Source organism: Magnolia sinica, chromosome 15, assembly GCF_029962835.1.
Source record: "Magnolia sinica isolate HGM2019 chromosome 15, MsV1, whole genome shotgun sequence".
Classification (NCBI taxonomy): domain Eukaryota; kingdom Viridiplantae; phylum Streptophyta; class Magnoliopsida; order Magnoliales; family Magnoliaceae; genus Magnolia; species Magnolia sinica.
The window spans coordinates 77,438,413-77,460,186 of NC_080587.1; the positions used below are offsets into that span (position 1 = coordinate 77,438,413).

The 21,774-nt window shown below is 39.5% G+C and overlaps 2 protein-coding genes across 4 annotated transcripts in view; one reads left to right on the top strand and one right to left on the bottom strand.

The window, feature by feature from the left end:
* Positions 1 to 14,304, top strand: LOC131227554 (myb family transcription factor PHL6-like). Its single transcript, XM_058223355.1, has 7 exons — positions 1 to 871; positions 1,185 to 1,398; positions 1,507 to 1,583; positions 1,687 to 1,726; positions 4,760 to 4,829; positions 5,584 to 5,653; positions 13,618 to 14,304. The coding sequence occupies exons 1-7, from the start codon at positions 182 to 184 to the stop codon at positions 13,963 to 13,965; spliced, it is 1,509 nt and encodes a 502-aa protein (XP_058079338.1). The 5' UTR covers positions 1 to 181; the 3' UTR covers positions 13,966 to 14,304.
* Positions 14,305 to 16,903: 2,599 nt separating this feature from the next.
* The window catches only part of LOC131227664 (vacuolar cation/proton exchanger 2-like), a 54,833-nt gene continuing 49,962 nt past the window's right edge, over positions 16,904 to 21,774 (bottom strand). For all 3 annotated transcript variants that reach the window (XM_058223458.1, XM_058223460.1, XM_058223461.1), the window contains exons 10-12: positions 20,552 to 20,668; positions 17,947 to 18,040; positions 16,904 to 17,192 (exon numbers count right to left, since the gene is read on the bottom strand). In XM_058223458.1, the coding sequence (XP_058079441.1) occupies positions 17,182 to 17,192; positions 17,947 to 18,040; positions 20,552 to 20,668 (222 nt within the window). In that variant the 3' untranslated portion in view covers positions 16,904 to 17,181. The remainder of the gene's footprint in view (positions 17,193 to 17,946; positions 18,041 to 20,551; positions 20,669 to 21,774) is intronic.

Consider the following 21,774-nt stretch of genomic DNA (forward strand, 5'->3'; position numbering starts at 1 on the left):
CTTCCGAAAAGCAATTGAATTCTCTGAAAATAAATCCTCTTGTTTGTAGTTTTTTTTTTTCCCCTTTTCCAGTAGATGCCTGATAGTTCTACTTTGGTTCTAGGGTCAATTCGTGATTACCTATATGCAGCAGGAATCTACTACGACTTAAAATTTCATTACCGAGCAGCAAAGAAGTCTGATGACAACTTATACAGTTGAACTGGATCCAACCTATGCCATGACCATGAATTATGATGCCGGGACAAGTGTGAAAAGACATATTGCTGATGGCAAAACCGCTCCATTTTTCCATTCTGCTAATGTGACATTTCATTGGCGAAATGGTGAAAGTTTTTTGCCCAGAGATACGCTTCCACTTGAACCTCCACAACCACTTTCTTATCCATCTGAAGACTTCCTGATTCACCAACAAAAGGATCTTAGGATGTATTATGGGGCAATCAGTCCTGTTTCTTTACCATTGTATTTTGCAAAACCACCAGCAAATGCCTGTCCTCAGTCTTCGACGTTTTGTCCTAGTTTGTATGCACCGTCTTCACCAGTCTTGGAACATAATCCAAAGATGGGAAGCATTCCCTTTCTTCCCCATCCTAAGATGGTGGACTATCCGGCTCCTCTGGTCCAACCATCGACACATACACTCCTCCCAACCCAAGGAGGTTTATCCTATCAAATGAACATAGACAATCACCTACAAGACATGATGAAGAGGCCTCCTGAACTGCCAGGAGATATTTCGCTTGAAGATTTTGATTGTGAAATTGGGGAGAACAGTTTCCCCCCGAATACTGCTCAAGGAGAGGGTTGGCAAGTGGAATCTGATCATCTTGAGCTGATCATTGGCAACGATGAAAATCCTACAATGGATGTAAGCATTTCACCATTCCATATGGGAATTTCATAGAAATATAACTTAAATCCGCATTTTGGCTGTGAATTACTTGCAACAAAAGAAAGGATGTCTTCACCCTTTTATTTCCTTTTCCCTTTCCTTTTTTTTTTTTGAAATTGTGAAGGGTTTCTCTATTTAAACCCATCCTGACTGACTGATAATACACCCAAGTTTTATATTTCTTCTAATACAATCGTAATATCCTAACTAGAAACCTTGGGTGTATTAAGCATTCGTGTCAATGTCAATTCCTGAATGGTGAAATACGCACTCTTAATATTTTCTCCAGGAAATTTATGGGGCTACACTGGATTCCCCCGCCTGCACAATGAAATCGCAAGACAACCAGATATGCAAGAAAATTGTCTATCCTGTTGAGGAACTATTCGAGCCGGATCCCTCCATCTCTGTATCTGACTCTGCAAGCAAGCATCGAATGCGGTGGACCATAGAGCTCCATGACTGCTTTGTGAAAGCTGTTAATGATCTTGGTGGCGCTGATAGTTAGTATTCCCTTGTATTGGTGTCGAAAAGATTCCATTTAATGAAAATTATTTCCATTTTTTTTTGGTAAATTATTGAACTTGTCCCCCCCCCCCCCCTCATTGCAGAAGCAACCCCGAAATGCATTTTGAGGAAAATGAATATCAAAGGACTAAAAATAGAACACGTGAAAAGCCACTTGCAGGTAATTATGCGGACCCAGTATATGCTTCTATTTGCAGGTAATTCTCTGGGACATATCACATCCTTCTATTTCAAATAGCTAACTTGCAATGGCTTACTTGCAGAAATACCGTCTCACCATATGCCAGCCAGAAGCCAAAGAAGGTGAACCCCATTAAACCAGTAACAGCTGGAATTGTAAATTTCATTGCCTCTATCCGCACATTTTCCTATTTTACTGTTTGTGATTTTTTAAAAATATCAGCTTTTGAAATGAACGATAATACCCAAAAACAAATTTCTGTTCGTTTCTTCTTTTATGGTTTGTAAGGTTAAGATAGTTTACCAGTAAAAAAAAAATCATAGGAAGCTACATAATAGTGATCAAGATGATTGTCTATTGGAAAATGGAAGTGATATGGTTTTAAGAAGCCTATGGTCTTCTTGGTAGAGGTCAACAGACCAATTCAGCAACCAAGGTAATGAATGCAGGAAAGTTTGAAGCATCATTTGTTCAGATTCTTGGAAGAGTAACTGTTGGAGATCATAGATCACCACTGAATTGATGTCGGTACCTTTAGAAGCTAGATTCTCTTCTGCATGCTGCATGATTATTGGATGGAAAATTTATGATATATTCCAATAAAGGGTATTAATTAGAGAGCTAGAACATTATGAGTTGGGTAGTTGAGAAAATCAAATGAGGGCCTTCGAACATTCAAGGACAATATCGCTACCATAAAATGGTTGTTTTCAGTTAATAAACTCTGATTATTGCAGTGTTTAGGAATCGGATGATTAAATTGCCTTGTGTGTAGAAAAGTTCTAGGATTTTGTTAGACTTGGCTAAGTTTTTCTTGTAGTCGCTGAGAATCTCTCACCAATTAAACACATTTCACAGGAGTTTCTCCACAAGAAATTTAGAATCATTAGTACTTCCTTTAATCCAATGTGGGCTTGGAAACAGCCAAATACTTCAGTGGTCGAAGGCACGGGTGTAGTAGACATGGAATGCTTATATTTCTGCAAAAGGAAACCTTTTCTTTCACACACTGAAAATAGGAGATGAGTCTTTTCCGGCAGGGTGTACAGGAATGATTACCACATGGAATCTAATTCAATCACCACCTGGGTGGATGGAATGGGGGACAAAATCAATCTTTGGAAACACTTAGTTAGTAGAGAATGCCCCCTTGGAGGAAACGAGTTTGTGTCTTTCTGCCTGTTTTAGCTCGTAATGTTTATTTCAAATAATACCATTTCTTCAAATGAAGGTTGATTTTGACATAAAACTTCTAACCTAACCCTAACCTCCCCCCTCCCACTCACGCACACACAGAATTGAGCCAATAAGAAGTGCCGTCAATTGTTGTAAAGAATACATTGATGAAGAAATTAACAAGAAAGTAGAGAAGGTTCAAGCATTGTTCGAAATATCCCCGATATTATCTTTATCTCTAGCTTGACGATACCGATAGCACTGGTAGTGATACCGATAACATTGGAAGTATCAGAAATTCCAGGTATCAACAATGTATCGCCAATATTTTCGACCTTGTAAATTCTAGGTATCACTTGTATCACAACTGTATCGGCAATATTTCGATAATTTCACCAATGTATCGATAGCACCAAAAAATTGTTTATTAAAAAATTCCATTTCAAAATTTTACGGGCACATGGTTGTATGCAGTCTTCAATTTATCAATGATAAGATCGATAATATCTCGATATTATTGTTACCACAACATGCGCGATATTGAGACCACAATCTTTCATTTCCTTTCTAGTTGTTGATGATTTCTTGGCTAGATAAATGTGTTATCGATATTCTGAAATATGGATGGACGTTTGGATGAAAGGTTGGATGGATGGTTGGACTGATTTCTTATGATGACACATGCTTTTAGGCCTCCATTAAATGGAAACTTATTATGTATGCATTCTTTTTGTAATTTCTTATTCCTAAATATACAAATATGTGTATTTTAGCATCTCCTAGAGTGTCACTGAAAATTCCACCATTTTCCCCATGTTTCCCTGCATTTCCGGTTATCAACGATATTATTGGCGATATCGATATTGTTTCCGTATCCTTGACCAGCGAAACTTGTAGTAATACCAATACTTCGAACACTGGGTTCAAGTATGTAAATGATTCAGGAGGCTTCCATTAGGATATGGATTCTACTTGTATTCTTCAATGGAATGGAAGAAGAATAGGAACTAGTTGGATAAAGATTGTCCCATTGCATTTCATATACTTTGTGCTAGCATTGCCAATTTTTTGGATTTTTTCCCTTATCAGTTATATTTTGTGATCATGAGGTCCTAGATATACGATCCCTTTGTTCCCTTTTTCATATACATTCACCTTACCGACTTTGCTTCCCAGCTGTCATCATTATTGCTTGACTGGTTTTGCTAGTGTTCTGTTCTGTAACTAAGGTTGCGTTGGATTCTGAATTGAATTGAATTCCAACTGTTCAATGCAATAAAGTGGACATAACTGAAGGTGAGCTTCCTGCACTCCATTCAGAATGAGGCTTAGCCTCTAATTGTGGTTTTGATTGTCTGCAAGAAAAAAATTGAAACACACCAAATTGCAAGTAGGACCTGGTCATCATTCTGAACGAAAATGATTCCACCTCTATGTTGATCTTATTTTTATTGTTTAATTGAATAATCATTGTTCAGTATGCAAACCTATGTTCCTCGAATATGGGTACATGTGTCAAATACGGGAAGGATTGAGCATGGCAATCCTCCAAATTATGAAATCTCAGGATAATGTAGGATATGGGTAAAAGGATATAATACATTAAGTGCCTAATATGGGCATAATTATATTAAGTTAATGATAGGTTAATAGAATTATGAAGTGCAATATCACGATAAGATTAAAGTAGTGGTAAAAAGAATGATATGGTTAAAACAAAAGACGACTGGGATTGCGGCCAACTAGAAGGGTTCACATTCTAGCCTATTTAAAGTAGGATTTTCCAATGCCATAGCTCATCCTTATCTTTTTACCTGTACCCAAGTAATATTCCAGAAAATTCAGGTATCAAATTTCCAAGCATATACTAATTTGTATAAAACGTCTTGTTGCCTGTTGATAATTTGTTATACCTCAAAGATTGATAAAAAAATATTGTTACCCATCTTTTATGACTTGAGTATGATTTTGATTTATAGATAAAAGGTCTACCTGTTCAGAAGGAAAGAAGAGGAGTTCGATTGATTGGGAGAGTCGGGCCTCAAGAATGTAAGTTGGCTTAGTATGTTGAATTTCTGCTACTGTTTTTATCTTTCTTAATATCTTTCTGACACAGGGAAAAGCTACAGAAATTATATTGAATTTACATTTACTATTGAGGAATTGATATCAACTAGGGCTGGCATGAGCTGGCACAATCTTATGCTCTTTAACAATTACCCATTTATAATATATTAAAACCGCCGTTCACAGTTAGGTGCAAATGCTTCATGCTTTTTCCCTAATGTTTAGAAACTTGGACTCAAATGAGAATTTCTTTCACTTCTGAGCTTGACTCAGCTTAATCAATGAAAGGCTGCATAGTTAATCATTGAGTTGGTTGATGTTCTTTGTATTTTTTTTTTCATTTTCTGGAGTTGTTGGAGCCAGCCAAACTGAGTTTGGTTTATTTCTTTTCTTTTTTAATCTTTTGGATGGCAATTTTTTTGACTGGTCGGTTAGTCAGTTGCTTCGTGGGGATTTTGTTGGATGGAAGTTGCCCCATTTAATTTTTGCTGATCAGCGAGTTCCTGAACTGCATTTTTCTACAAACTAAATTATGATCTCTCTCAATGTTTTTTGGACATTGACAATCATGATTGAACAGACTCCTTGCTTTTTACCTTGTTCGCTTCATGTGATGGTTTTCAAAATGAGTTGAATTGCCAACCAACTAATATATTCAAGTTCTATAAATTGGTGCATAAAAACATATTTTGTATAAGAATGTCTATGGAGTCGATAATATTTTGTTTGAATACAGGGCTTCAAATGAACATGGATCACTGCGCATGAGATTTGAGCTTCAAAAAATCCTTCGTGAACAGCTTGAGGTGTGTTTTTATCCTTGACCTGCAGTACAGATCTTATCTTTTCATTGCTTTTATAACTCAAAATTTCGTCCGTTAGTTTTTTACATTTATTATTGCGAAGGCCAATGAACCTTATGTACAAAATTGATTTATAATGAGTATTGGATGTGAATTAGTTGCTTCAACAAAATTAGGTGTTTAGCAAAACCCATGTTCAAACACTCATTGCCACAGAAATTAAATCTTTTTGACTTCTAACCTCTAAGTAAATGGATCACATTCTTATTAAAATATTAGGTTGGATTGGATGCATGGAATGGCCTGTCCAAATCATCTTTATGTATAAGATCTAAAAAAAATAAAATTGAACATTGAACAAAATAATCTTGCATTGCAATTATAAAAACCATCCCAATTTTAAAGTTATACAATTTCCTTATCTTATGGATGTTATCATGTTGAACCTAATTTATCTCAATAAAAAAGTCTTTCTATAATCTAAATTCTTTTAGGCTATTTTGAAAAAAGCTCACAAGATGACCCTAGTTTTTGTAGGATATTTTCAAACTGGAAAATTGTTTTGGGGTTATCTATCAAAATGAGGGGTGCATCTTTAAAACATGTAAAAAATTCCTTTTTTAAAGTCAAAAACTCTTTTTCCTCGATTTCGATTCTTTCAAAAGTTTCCTTTTATGATTGAAAATGCAATTTTTATTGAAAGGTTGTAGAGGAACAGTAGCTAGAGAAGAGGGCTTTGGGTTTACCTCCTCAAGGGTTCAAGCCACAAGCACTGTAAGGATGGTGTGAAATACTGTCCATACAGCTACACACTGATGTAGAGCGCGTCGCGGACAGTTTCATGGCCAAGATGGATCAGAAAAGGCCCGGTCGACGACAGAAGTGATCCGGACCGTCGGACCTTAGATCGGGCATATCTCACAATCCGGAATGAGTTATCTGACGTAAAATATATGATTTTGGGGTAGAACGAGCTACTTTAGCCAACCAACCCCACTACGCCGGGTTGTGCAGCCCGGAATTGCGAAAAACCCCTGGATAGACGGTCGTTTCCCTGTTTTAATTTCGTTTTTACTATAAATAGTAAGTTTTAGTTCGATTATAACTCTTCATCCGTCGGGCTTTAGGAGTTGCACCCAACGTGAAAAGGGCTTAGAATAATTAGGAGAACGGTTTGGTGAAGCCAAATAGGACACTTACTATTTTTGGCCGAAAACCTTGCGCACTAGTAGACATCACGACCGTCTATAAATAGTAAGTTTACTATTTATAGTAAGTCGCAGATTCTAGGAGTTTGAGTTGTAGTTTGATTCTGATTTCTTTCCCATTGCTTGGTACCGCTATTTAAAGGGTTGTGAACTCGTTTTTATTAATCAATTAATCAATTTCGAATTTATTAGAATTTATTTTTATTTTCTGCTTTCTTTCCTCGTGGATTCGAGAAGTCTCTGTGAGGAGTCCAGAGAAGCTCCGTGGATTCGGAGTAGTTATCCTCATCACGGTCGTCCCTGCGTCAATTGGTATCAAAGCGAGGATTCTCCTTGGGCCGATGGCAAACAATGAAGGTATGAATCAAAATCCTGTGGACGGTGATCCAGGGATTCGTTATCTTTCAGAAAGAATGGAAGCTTTCCACCGGGAGAGTCAGTTGACCATGCAAGGACTGCAGGAAACTCTCGACCGTCTTGCGGATGTGCTACTTCCGCCCCGAGCCCTAGGCAGTGCTCCACTACCTTTGGTTGCTCCCCCACCCATGGTGGCTCCACCACCCATGGTTGCTGTACGACGCAACCCCAATTTTCGTAGATTACTACCAGTGGCAAACCGTAGGGCTACACCAGATGATTCAAGTTCTAGCGACGAGGACCTTAATGAGGGTTTTGCCCGACGACCAATCCATGGAGGTGATCATCTAGATCGTGCTGAAAGAGACTATCGAGGTAAGGCTGAACTTCCTAGTTTTAACGGTTTATTACGTATAGAAGATTTTCTCGATTGGCTAGCCGAAGTAGAGAGATATTTTGATTACATGGACGTGCCAGATCATAAAAGGGTAAAATTGGTAGCGTTTAAATTAAAATCTGGTGCTTCTGCATGGTGGGAACAATTACAACTCTCACGAGCCCGCCAGAATAAGACGCCCAACTCATCATGGCCACGGATGAGACGTCTTCTTCGATCACGATTTCTCCCTAATGATTATGAGCAGATATTATTTCAGTAATATCAAAATTGCAGACAAGGAAATCGAACCATCACAGATTACACTGAAGAATTCCAACGGTTGGCTACACGAAACGATTTGTCAGAATCTGAGTCACAGAAGGTGGCACGATTTATAGGTGGGTTGCAACCGACAATTTAGGACCGAGTTTAGATGTTCCCACTCTGGACCGTGGATGAAGCAGTTCAATTGGCAGGTAGGGCAGAAACACAACTTGCAAGAGCTCTTGCTTGTTCATATCCTTCAACTCGACCCCCCATGACGGGTCCCACGCAGGATCCAGTGCTGTCACGAGGAAAAGACCCTGTACCTCAACTTCCTACAACCGCAAACCGTGATACGGAGAGCGGCTCATCCAGACTTCAACATGCAACACCCACAATAGCGGGTCCGAGTAGGATTCCAAATCCTTATGCTCGGTTAAGGTCGAACAATTGTTATCGCTGTGGCCAACCAGGCCACTTATTAAACACCTGTCCTCAACGTCAAGCAGTACACTTGACTATAAACGAAGGGGGCACTGAAAAGGAGGCCGCAGAAGAAGACCATCGCTTTGATGAACATGAACAAACTACTGAAGAAGTAGCAGGTGACGATGAAGTGACGGGCGAGGATAGTGGCGAATTTCTAGTTGTGAGGCGATTACTGTATGCCCCACGAAAGGAATTACACCCACAGCGACACAATATATTTCGTACTCGGTGCACCGTCAATGGAAAGGTCTGTGATGTGATCATAAACAGTGGTAGTAGCGAGAACATTGTCTCGAGAGTGATGGTGGATAAGTTGCGGCTATCAATGATGAAACATCCTTCCCCGTACTCAATTGGCTGGATAAAAAAGGTGAATGAGACTAAGGTAACTGAACAATGCACTATCTCATTTTCAATTGGTAAAAATTATAAAGATCAAATACTTTGTGACGTGGTCGATATGAAAGCTTGTCATTTGTTACTCGGTCGACCCTAGCAGTCGGACCGTGATGCTACTCATCAGGGACGAGATAATGTCTACGTATTCGTCAATGATAGTCGAAAAATAATCCTTGCCCCTATGGCACCAGAGAACCATCCTGAAGCCTCTAAAGTGGAGGGGAGTTCCCTCTTGACCATTCGGGATTTCATGGAGGAATCCAAGGAAACCGGCGAGGTATAAGCCGTAGTGGTGAAGGGCGAGGAAGAGGAACCCTCAAACATCCCTACAAGTTTAAGACTGTTGCTAAACGAATTCAAAGAAGTCTGGCCTGAGGATTTACCTGATGGATTGCCCCCCATGAGGGACATCCAACATCACATAGACCTCGTCCCTGGGGCTAGCCTGCCCAACCGCCCTCATTATCGGATGAGTCCGAAGGGGTGTGAGATATTTCAGGGGCAAGTGGAGGAATTGATCCGTAAGGGTCTCTTGAGAGAGAGCATGAGCCTATGTGCCGTACCAACATTATTAACGCCAAAAAAAGATGGAAGCTGGCGCATGTGTGTCGACAGCCGGGCAATCAACAAAATTACCATCAAATATCGGTTCTCAATACCACGGTTGGACGACATGCTCGATATGTTAGAAGGGGCCAAGGTGTTCTCTAAACTAGATCTAAGGAGCAGGTACCATCAGATTCGTATTCAACCTGGTGATGAGTGGAAAACGACATTGAAGACCAAGGAAGGATTGTATGAGTGGCTGGTCATGCCCTTCGGCTTATCGAACGCACCAAGTACTTTTATGCGTTTGATGAATCAAGTTCTAAAACCGTTCACTGGCCGATTTGTGGTAGTATATTTTGATGACATATTGATATATAGCCAGGATGAGGCGGAGCACAGGAAACATCTCAGGCAGGTGCTGTAGAAGTTGTACCTCAACTTGAAGAAGTGTAGTTTTTTAACTGACAACCTGTTGTTTCTAGGATTTGTTTTAATGTCCACAGACATTCGTATGGACGATGAAAATGTGCGAGCTATTAGGGAATGGCCAATCCCGACAAACATTCATGAGGTGAGGAGTTTTCACGGGTTGGTGACTTTCTATCGTCGATTTGTGCGAGATTTTAGCACCATAGTCGCGCCTATAACAGATTGCATGAAAAAAGGGCCGTTCCAGTGGACCGATAAAGCTGACAAGAGCTTTCATGAGATCAAACATCGTTTGTCTACAACACCGGTCTTGGTGCGTCCTAATTTCGACAAATTGTTTGAGGTTGAGTGTGACGCTTCATACGTTGGAATTGGAGGAGTATTATTATAGGAAGGCAGGCCGGTAGCCTTCTACAGTGAGAAGCTCAGCGAACCCCGAAAGAAGTGGTCAACTTATGAGCTTGAGTTGTACGCAGTTGTTCAGACACTATGACATTGGCGGCATTATCTGATTCAAAGAGAGTTTGTTTTGTACATTGACCATCAAGCATTAAAGTTTATTAATAGTCAGACTAACGTGAATCGTGTGCATGCTAGATGGGTTGCATTTTTACCGGAATTCACGTTCGTTCTGAAGCATAAGTCAGGACAGCAGAACAAGGTGGCTGATGCACTTAGCCGTCGTGCATCACTACTTGTTACGATGAGCAACGAGGTGGTCGGCTTTGACTGTCTCAAGGAGCTGTATGCCGAGGATAAGGACTTTAAAGATTCTTGGATGAAGTGCCAAGAAGGTCACCCCAGTGACCTTCATATACAGGACGATTTTCTCTTCAAAGGAAATCGATTGTGCATCCCCCAAAGTTCTCTAAGGGAGAAGATTATTTAGGAGCTACATGGAGGTGGCCTTGGTGGACACCTGGGGCGAGAAAAGATGCAAGCTCTTGTGGAAGAGCGATATTACTGGCCGCAATTAGTACGCGATATGGGAAAAGCTGTACAACGTTGTCATGTTTGTCAGATCTCCAAGGGGCAATCTCAGAATACGGGACTTTACACCCGTTATCTGTGCCTGACGGTCCTTGGGAGGATTTAACAATGGACTTCGCGCTTAGTCTTTCACGAACACAACGCGGCATGGATTCGGTGTTCGTGGTGGTAGATCGTTTCTCCAAGATGGCGCACTTTATCCTATACAGGAAGACCCTCGATGCAACACACGTGACGAATCTATTTTTTAGGGAGGTTGTACGGCTACACGGGGTCCCCAAGACCATTACTTTCAATCGTGACACGAAGTTCATTAGGCACTTTTGGTGGACTTTATGGAATTGATTCGATACACGACTTCAATTCAGCAGTGCTTACCACCCACAGATTGATGGGCAGACCGAAGTTGTGAATCGCACGTTGGGAAACTTCCTTTGCTGTATTTCAGGAGAAAAACTGAAGCAGTGGGATTTGACATTGTCTCAAGCAGAGTTTGCATTCAACAACATGGTGAACCGCTCGACAGGGAGATCATCGTTCCAGATTATCTGTGGACGAGTGCCTCACCACACACTTGACTTGGTCCCTCTGCCCAAGCACCCAGGCATGAGTATTGTAGTAGAACATATGGCAGAGAAGATCATGGGCATCCATGCAGAAGTGCAAACCAAGCTACATGCCTTGAACAAGAAGTAAGGAACAAGCGGACAAGCATCGGCGACAAAAAGTGTTCGAGGTGGGCGACTGCGTTATGGTTCATCTGCGCAAAGAGAGATTTCCGACCAGGACGTACAACAAGTTGAAAGATAAGAAGATTGGACCCGTCCCAATCATTCGAAAAATCAATGACAACGCTTATGTTGTTGATCTTCCAAATGACATGGCGATCTCATGAACTTTCAACGTCACGGACCTGACCGAATATCATGAACCAGAGCAGGATGAGAACTCGAGGATGAGTTCTTTTGAAGTGGAGGGGACTGATGTAGAGTGGGTCGCAGACAGTTTCATGGCCAAGATGGATCAGAAAAGGCCCGGTCGACGACAGAAGTGATTCGGACCATCGGACCTTAGATCGGGCGTGTCTCACAATCCGGAATGAGTTATCTGACGTAAAATATATGATTTTGGGGTAGAACGAGCTACTTTAGCCAACCAACTCCACTACGCCGGGTTTCGCAGCCCAGAATTGCGAAAAACCGCTGGATCGACGGTCGTTTCCCTGTTTTAATTTCGTTTTTACTATAAATAGTAAGTTTTAGTTTGATTATAACTCTTCATCCGTCGGGCTTTAGGAGTTGCGCCCAACGTGAAAAGAGCTTAGAATAATTAGGAGAACGGTTTGGTGAAGCCAAATAGGACGCTTACTATTTTTGGCCGAAAACCTTGCGCACTAGTAGACATCACGACCGTCTATAAATAGTAAGTTTACTATTTATAGTAAGTCGCGGATTCTAGGAGTTTGAGTTGTAGTTTGATTCTAATTTCTTTCCCATTGATTGGTACCCCTATTTAAAGGGTTGTGAACTCGTTTTTATTAATCAATTAATCAATTTTGAATTTATTAGAATTTATTTCTATTTTTTGCTTTCTTTCCTCGTGGATTCGAGAAGTCTCTGTGAGGAGTCCAGAGAAGCTCCATGGATTCGGAGTAGTTATCCTCATCACGTTCATCCCTGCGTTACACACGTGCAGCGTTAGGGATGCTTGGGCACCTTTGACAGCTTTTCTGATACCCTTCGCACTTCATATGTATGTATTGTTGTGAGGAGGCTACCAGGTGTGACTGGGAGAAGGGGCGCCTCAGTCAACGGTTGATCCTATGCTAACTGCCACAAGACATGGCACACCTAAGTGGCAGTTATGTGTACCATTTTGTGGCATGGTGATTCTGAAAGAGTTGAGAAGTTCATTAAGCAGGTGACATGGTGGAGCATTGACAGCTCTATTTGGATTGACCAACGTGAATAAATTACAAAAATTCCCCTGGTTCAAATGAAGAGTGAGTATCTACTAGCAATAGACAGGTGCCTCTTCAGGAAACTTTTAAGTGCCTCCCAGCACCCATCTAAATTCTACATATACAGGGTCTGGAGCAATTTTAATGCAGGGGCATTTTCACACCGGGCTTGAGTGGGGTGGCTTGTGGGATGCTAGGGCACACTCGGGGTGGGCGGCCTATGTGAGGCAGGTGGCTGGCAGTACCCATGTGAAGTGGGGCCCACGAGGGGGGTTCGGCCAAGGTCCTAACCCATGGGGTGTGGGGCCTGGGCTATGAGATAAAGGGATTAATTCGCCATGCTCTATCAGTTCGAGCTTTTAGAGCAAATGGCTAATTGTCCTGCATCACATTTTACATAGAACAAACATCTTTCATCTTTCATACCTTCATAATTTCTCTCTCTCTCTCTCTCACCCACCACCCCCCTGAAACTGTTTTCTCTAGTTTCTTTGGGACTGTCTCTGTAAGGTGTTTGAGTTGTGCAATAGTGCTACAACTGTTGGTCAACTATAGTCTGCAGATTTCACCTGAATTATCCTGGAGGTAGACTTGATGGGACCTTTTTGCAGTTCTGGTTTAACTGGCGTGGGAGCATTTACTGTCTTAAGGATAGTGTGATCATTCAGGCATAGCATTCATAGCATTCTTTCTCCACCATTTCATTTCCACAGCAGTTTTTGCAGGGAATTCTCATGAGGCATCTGGTTGCCCAATGTCTGTGGTTCTAACATTCAGAAGGCATTCGGACTTCTATTGTACATATAAATTTTAGAATTATATGAAAGAAAAATCAGTAGTTAGGATAAGGCTTAGACGATGATGAGGATGACATGAAATAAAATTGGTTATAGATTTGGAAGTTCTTTCAACTTCTTAATCACTCTTAATATCGTACCTGCAGATTCAAAAAGCGCTACAACTACAAGCCAAAGAAAGTGCCCAGCAGCTGCGGATTTTGGTGGAGGAACAGAGGAAAGTAAGCCGAGCAGTCATGCTAACACACCTACCTCTGTCTTCAACTAGTTCGGTTAATGCAAAAGGATCACCATCTGAGCCTTTGTCTTCAGATGAAGTGCAGCTTGCAATTGAAAGATGTCATGGAAAAGACGAGCATTGTAATGATAGTATCGAGGAGGACAGGTTGACTTTGGAGTTAGATGTTGAATTGCTGTCCCCATCCCCGAAAAGAACAAGATTTGATATCGAGGACCCCAATGTTTCTATCTCGAACATGTCTCAGAAGCCGTAGGTAAACTTGGAACATGCAATCAGAATATGAAGTGACAACCGGGACTTGCAAAAGGCTTCTTCAGAAAAAGATCAGATGCAATGCCTGAACCATAGTTTCTGGTTCTTTGTCAGTTCACTTATACACAGTTGGGAGTGCAGTAAATTTTCACTGTAGTTATGAAACAAAGATCCTAAACTTGCTATTTCTTCTAAATCAGCCTTTTCTGCTAGACGAAATAAACTTGGCAGGAAATGTGGTTGAGAAGCTCGCCTTTTTGTTTCAGGTGCAGAACTTTTGTTTGGTGTTTCTCTATCATTTTTTTTCCAGTTGAGATTGTTTTGAATTTTTTTTGGTTAATGTGTTCTGTTGGCTTAAATGTATTATGTTGGTGAGGTTGTGCAGCCCATAGCCTGTATGGACAGTTCTTATTGCAACCCAGCACAACTCGGCTTCCAGAAAATATGGTGGGGACTCAAAAGTAAGTTTATCAAATAATGAGAAAAATGTTAAGGGTGCATTTGGTTGCACTAAATATCATCAAATTTCATGATGTTTTGGACCAAATTACTGATTAATCATGAAATATTATGAATTGAAATAATGCAGATAATATTAATAGTAGTCAATAAGGAATAGTGATATTGACCCAGAATAGGTGTGATATCTTCTGGTTCTCATTTTGTACGAGTGGAGCCCATGGGCGGCTGAAGTCGATTGACATGATAGACCCCACAGCTGATGGACCCTTAGCTGCAGGATTCTTCCATTTTGCCTAAGGCTCTTGCTTCATACTATGGATTTGTACTTTCAATTTCAATTCTTGTAGGAACCGCAAGTCTCTGTCTATAAGATCCTGTCTCAACTCCTAAGAACTGCCTTCCCTATTTTTTATTCTTTACTGAATGTGATGTAGAGCGGGTTGTGGACACTTTCATGTCCAGGATGGATGAAAGAAGACCCGATCGGTGGCAGAGGTGATCCAGACCGTTAGAACCTTACAACAGGTGTATCTCTCAAATTGGAATGAGTTACTCAATGTTCCATTTATGATTTTGGGGTAGGAGAAGCTACTTTAGCCAACAACCAGGCTGTGCCAGGTTGCCCATGCCGAATTTGCGAGATTCCATCAGATTGATGGTCGAAAATCTGTTTATTTCTGTTTTTACCATTTATAGTAAGTTTTAGTTCGATTATAACTCTTCATCCTTTGAGCTTTAGGAGTTGTGTCTGACATGAAAAGTTCTTAGAAAAATTAGGAGAATAACATGATTAAGCCAAATAGGACATTTACTATAAATAGTAAATGTACTATTTATAGACAGTTGCGAATTTTAGGGAGTTTGAGTTGGAGTTTGATTTTGAAACTTCTTCCAAGGCTTCGTATCACTATTTAAAGGGTTGTAAATTCGTTTTTATTATCTACTAATGAAAATTTGTTTTTTCTAGAATTTATTTCTATTTTCTTGTTTTCCCTCGTGTATTCGAGGTATATTTGTGAGGAGTTGAGAGAAGCTCTGTGGATTCGGAGTAGTTATCCCCCTGAGGAAGACAGTGCTCAACCTCAACACGTCCTTCCCTGTGTCCGAATGGGATGTGTTGCTGTTTTATCACATATATATACATATGGAGGTCACTGTTTTGTGACCCCAAAAAAAAAAAAAAGACAGAGATAATCAATTCATATAACCTTTATTTTAATAATCTTACAATTAATCATATGTTTGCATATATTTTAAGAAAATCTTTCAATAGAAGTGTATCTTTTAAAATCTAAGTTTTAAAAATAGGTGATTGCCCATTCCCACTGTGCAACTAATGGTAGTTCATACCCAAAATACCCTTAATGGACAGATTTAACTCTTTGATTGGTGGATCGATACCCTGCATCTCCACCAGAAAAATGGAAAAAAGGAAAAAAAAAAAAACAAAAAAAAAAAACCTTTGATTGGTAACCTACAAAGAGATGGTTAAGAAAAGAAATACAGACATTGCCCATTCAAATGAGAAAAGGGAGAAGATTGAAAGGGTAGAATCTTCCAATAATGGAGATTTTTTAGGCATGGTTGTTCACATGAGGCTCATCATTGATCACTGAACCATGGACCGGCGAGTCCAAACTGAAAATGGGTGGACGCTGACACATCCTTTGGCCATGGATCATATAATTCCTCATACAGTAATCATATGTGGTGTTCTAAATTAAAAGAATCTAGTTGTTAACTTCTTTGCAATATGTTACATGTTGCAGGCCCAGTCGTTTAATGGATCAAGAAACATGAGCACAGTTTCAATCATTTTGAACAAAAAACAGAACTGATTACATTTGGGATATTAAGAAGCAACATGAGCAGAAGGTGAGCATCGTAGAGATGACAATGATGAGATGGATGTGTGGAAGGCTATGAGGAATAAAATCAATCAGGAGGTCTTTTGAGGCAACCTAAGAGTTACCCCAATTGGAGGTAAAATGATTGAGCACTATTTGATATGGCCTGTTCATGTGGAAAGTAAAATAGAGATGGCTCTGATAAGGAAGGGAATCTTGATTAGGGTTGAAGGGCTTAAAAGGAATATGAGGAGAAGACCTATAAGGATTTCGATCAAGAAGGAGAAGGAGGATATCAGGTGCTGTTCACCTAGAGAGAGAGAGAGAGAGAGAGAGAGAGAGAGAGAGAATATGGCCCTAGGAACGTTAGGTGAAACAGGATTCATAAAAGCAACCCCAAATAGTTGTAACAAGGCTATGATGATGAGAAAAAAGGAAACTGATCACACTGAGATAGGCACGCCATTATCTAGAGAGAAAATGGAGTCGATTTGAGGAGAAATAATCACAGAAAGAAACCAGTATTAGAAGAGAGGAAATTATCACTACACCATGATTAGGGAGTTAGTTTGTGACCTTAGATTTAGTTACATCAGCTTTTATCACACCATTGTGAAATCAAATCTGTAGTAAAGAAAAAAAAAATGATGCAACAACTTGAATTGGTAGTGAGGAGGACCATTTTAGTACAAGCTCTAGTCTTGTTGCTTTCTGCTCTCAGGAAATGGATCAGACTCCAAAACACAAAATCCTGAACTTTTGAAGTTTGAAACAAAAGATAATCTAGGAATACAGAAACTGCATAGATATTGAGTGCATGCCTACAATTCTACAAGAAAAACACATTCTATTCATTATTTTAATGCAGAGATTGTTGTTCTTGCCAGGTTGTCTCCTTTAGTAGATCCTTAATAATAACCTGCGAAAAAAAAACCCTTGAATAATATTAAATTAATTTCCCATATGTTTGATTTAATCTCTAGAAATCGGTCATATATGAAAATGGCTAAAGCATCCTTTGACAACTCTTTTGCTTATATACTGTGAGAGAAAAAAGACAGTTTTATGAAGTTTTTATGGGTTTCAAAAACTTGAATTTGGGTAAAAAATCAGTCTATGATTTCCAGGTTTGAGTTGGATGTGTTGATTGCCAACTTGATAAATTGCCTTATAAAATCATTGTTGTAACCAGTAATAAGAGCTTGTTTAAAATTTTCAATTCTCCAACTTCAGATTTTATCAGCAAGCTTTTGCACATCTTTCCTTTTCATCCAACCACACATTCATAAGGAAAAAAGTGCAAGTGGCAATCAACCGAGTGCAAAAGAAATGGAGTAATGTAAATTCCGAAACCCACGTAAACATTTTTGTACACATGGACCATATTAGTGTTAATAAAAACCAAGATTACTACAAAATCTAACCAAATGGACTCAAATTCATCCAGGCTCTGGAGCCAAACAGTTAACTTGTTTTCTTTAAAACTAAAAAAAAAAAGAGAAAAAAGAAAAGAAAAAGAAAAAAAAACAAAAGCTCAGTTAAGCATATAAAAGAAAATGGATTCAAATTTTTGCCAAGGCTTAAGAAAAGGTCATGTTTGCAATGCTTTTCTTGGGCTGCTACTGAAAATAATCAGTATGTGATAAGATCAACTACGTTTCACAATGGCTTACCATTTGAAGGATCGGAATGTAGAAAGAAACTGGCTGCCACTACCAGATAGCAGAGTATGAGCATGAGCCCTTTGAAATAGTTTGCAGTCCCTTCCTGCAACAACAGAGGCAAAAATGACTGAAGAGATTAGAATCATACAAAACCTTCTCTCTCTCTCTCTCTCTCTCTCTCTCTCTCTCTCTCTCTTATTTTTTTTAAGTGAATAAAGAAAACTTACTCCATATCTAAGACATTATTCCATATGTTATTCTATGCATTTAAAAAATATAGGTTTATTGATGCCACGAATCATTTTAAATGAAGTTCATCTCCATGTCCCAACTAATAGACTCAGCCAATTTTTGCTCTCCTTGTACATTATGAGGCTATGTACAATGTGGAGAGTTCTACAGAAGATTAGAGTTGTTTAGATGTCTCTAGGATATTGTAGAGTTCTCTGGTGCCCTCTTGTAGCTAGAGTAGTGTAGAATAGGGGATCCAACCCATGGCTCAATAGTAGACAGAGTGTGTTTCAACATTGAGGTAATGGGTTTGAGTGCCCATGTGGTGTGTGTATATAAAAAAAGAAGAATAGTGTGGAATAGTCTAAAAGATGCCTAAAGTATTCCTTAGCTTTGGATGATTGCAATATGGCTTCCTCCTAGCCTTTAATGTGAAGTAGCTAGAAGAATCTTGTGCCTATATAAGGACTCCTCATTTGGAAGGCATCTCAGAAAGTTGTAAGTTCTTGGTTCTAGCATGATGCCAGCTTCTTGTCCTAAACCCTAAGCACTGGGTGATTGGTTGACTCATCCACAAAGGGGTTGAGTCAAGTGCTTCAAGGTTTACAATTGGGAAGGCACCAAGGCTGTGACATGGGACATCCAAGCATTATCAGAAACGAGTTCTTAAAGCTTGTGGTGTAGGAGAGACACAATGTCATTTGGGGTGATCAATGAGCAAGCACATGGGAACAAAGGTGTGTGTCCAAGCAAGCCTAAGAGAGAGAAGTCTCTAGATGTATTGGTAATCATAAAGGTGAGAGTTGCATAGTCAGAGATTTCCATGGGAGATGGGTATGATTGGTTCAAAGAGATGGGCAACAGGAATGAGGGCCTTGAGAAAGGCTTGAAGAAATCAAGGGGGAGAAGCTGGGAGCCCTGAAAACGCTGGCCGACACTTTGCGTCAAGAAAAGGGAAGTCATCTAGGCTATAGTGGTGGAGAACCTACAAAATTTACATTAATGGTTCAAGAAATGAGGAGAGTTGGGCCATATGGAAAAGGGCCATTGCCAATTGGAGTATGACTATTGGGGGTGCATCCAGGGTGTGGATACTAGACCCTAGGACCTTCAACAAATAGAGAGATGCTGGGGAGCTTAACAATTTCCTTTGGTAACTAGAATGATACTTTTAGGTCATGATGCAAGGACAAATTGTGGACTGTGACAATGTGCCTCACTGATACGGTGAACCTATGGTGTAGGTGTCGTGTGGGCATTGAATAGGTGCACAATTGCCACTTGGAAATATTTCAAAAGAGATATCAACAAAAAAAAAATCTATTTGAGAATGTTGAATTCTTGGCACACCCAAAAAAAAAAAAAAAAAAATAAAAAATCTAAAACAATTAAGAGGCAAGAATTCAATTTGGGAATATGGAAAGCGTTATGCAAAAGATACCTAATATGGTCGAAAAAATTGTTCAAATTTATTGATAGTCCACAAACTTGAGCATAACAAGAACTGCAGGAGGCTTGCAGGATCTTGCAGTAGTTACGTCAGAAGCAGAATAATTAATAGAGTTCAGAGGAATGATTTCTTCAATATAAAATCCTCAAAAAAACGTAGAAAACTTGAGGAAGGCTCCACCACAAGGAAGGGTCCAACAAAATGGGAAAGCTAGCAAGGATACAAAAAAAGAAAAGAAAGGATGGGACTCATCCAAGCCAAAGGAAATAAAGTACATCATCTATGATGACCACATTGGGCTAGGAAGCCCAAATAGAAAGGCTCTCCATCCCTTTGCAATGAAAATCGGTGAGAAAAATGATGCGAATAGCAGAGAGATGCAAATGGACTTGATGAGAGAAAAAATGTTAGTAAAATTGTAAGACAGAAAATTCAAACACTTCCCTTTACAATCCCAATTGACTTCAAGTGCTGATAAAAAGCACATTAATTGCAAGAGAATGAACATGAAGCTCAAACAACTAGAGAACTGATTAGATAACACATTAATGTCGAAAAGGTTGAAAAAACAAATTAACACCGTTGGTGCAAAAGAAAAGAATATATAACAGGCTAACTTTCTTATATATTGTTATGACCAAGCAACATTATGTTTCTTTGTGTGAGCATTCACAATGAAAGTGAAAAAATCAACAAGGTGATCACTCCTACAAGTGTCCCACAAAAAGGTACCAGTCCTAGTTCGTGATTTCTAAGTTTCTATGCATTTAGTTTAAAGCTGATGAATTTTCTAGTGTCAGCATCAAGAAAATGAAATGAAATAATAGAGGGAGAAAAGAACAATGTCCTATTAAAGTAGGAATGACCTTATGAACTACATGTATATATGTACATATTTATGTATGTATTCATTTTTCAAAGTTGAGAACAAACCTGTAGTGTAACTACAACAACAAGTATTGCTACAAAGAGAGTAGCAGTTTCAAAGAGCTGAAAATTCAAGTCCATTGGCTTTCCCGCAATCCAACCAGCAACCACACAGAAAGGAATCTGAAATTATTGTCACATGAGAAGTATATGCCTGTTACTGATATTGAAAAAAAATGGAGCATTGTCCTACATAATCAATTCAAACAAGAGTCTGATGTACTGTGTAAGTCGCAAAGCTAAATACACCAAATTAACCTTTACATTTTATTTATATAATAATACAAAAGATCATGCTATTATATATCTTAAAGTAGACATTGTTATATATCTTCCAGTAGAAAGGGTGGGGTATTTAGCTACCACAGCAGCTGCAAAATCATTTCCATATATAATAATCCATTTCAAGTTAACAATATAAAAAATGCATTTAGTTAATGTATCATTATAATCAAGTTGATTTAAATATTTGTTTGGCTTGAGCAGAATACACAATGATATGAGCATGTCGTTAATGTATTTATATAATGAAGGGCCATGATCTTGTGACCATACTACCGAAAGTAATGTGTGTATGGGCTATTGTGGGTGGTGTGGTGGATGAAATCTGACCCATTCAAAATGTTATGATGATTTGCACCTAGAGCAAAAATAAGGCCAATTCAATCATTAATGTGCATTCGCTCAATGCCCCCTTGCCTCCAAAATTTGAGTAGTGTGGTTTACATGATATGCATATGGAAACTAAGTCATCTAAAATCTGCGCCCTAAAAATCAGGCCAATTGAATCATCAGCCGGGTCCCACCGCTTGAATTGGAGGTTTTTGGACCTTTTTTTTTCAATATCTTTTATGTTGTGGCCCCACTTGATGTCGAAAAGGTGATCGTGATGTGGGCTTAGAGCAAAAGTTAGGCCAATCCAATCATTAGGCAGGCCATTAAGTGGGTTCTTAACCTTGCCTCGATGGTAGACTCCCTAGAATTTCAACACGAGGTATAGGGTTCAATACTCATAGGTGGTGAAATCCCACTACGGCGTGGGTGTGGGTGTGGGGGGTGCGTGTGTAGAAAAAAAAAAGGCAGGCCATAAAATAATAAACAATGTACAATCATTCTACACCCCTAAATTTAAGTGATGGGTCTCACACATGATATGTTCTTGGAGTCCTACCCATTCAAAATGTACGCCCCAAAAATCAGGCCAATGGAATCATCAGCTGAGCCCACCA

What these genes read in the sequence shown, in the direction of transcription:
- LOC131227554 (XM_058223355.1), top strand. Translation starts at nt 182, where the DNA reads ATGACAACTTATACAGTTGAACTGGATCCAACCTATGCCATGACCATG. An exon ending in ACGTGAAAAGCCACTTGCAG is followed by an intron (nt 1,584 to 1,686) that starts GTAATTATGCGG and finishes GCTTACTTGCAG; the next exon opens with AAATACCGTCTCACCATATG. An exon ending in GAGAGTCGGGCCTCAAGAAT is followed by an intron (nt 4,830 to 5,583) that starts GTAAGTTGGCTT and finishes GTTTGAATACAG; the next exon opens with GGCTTCAAATGAACATGGAT.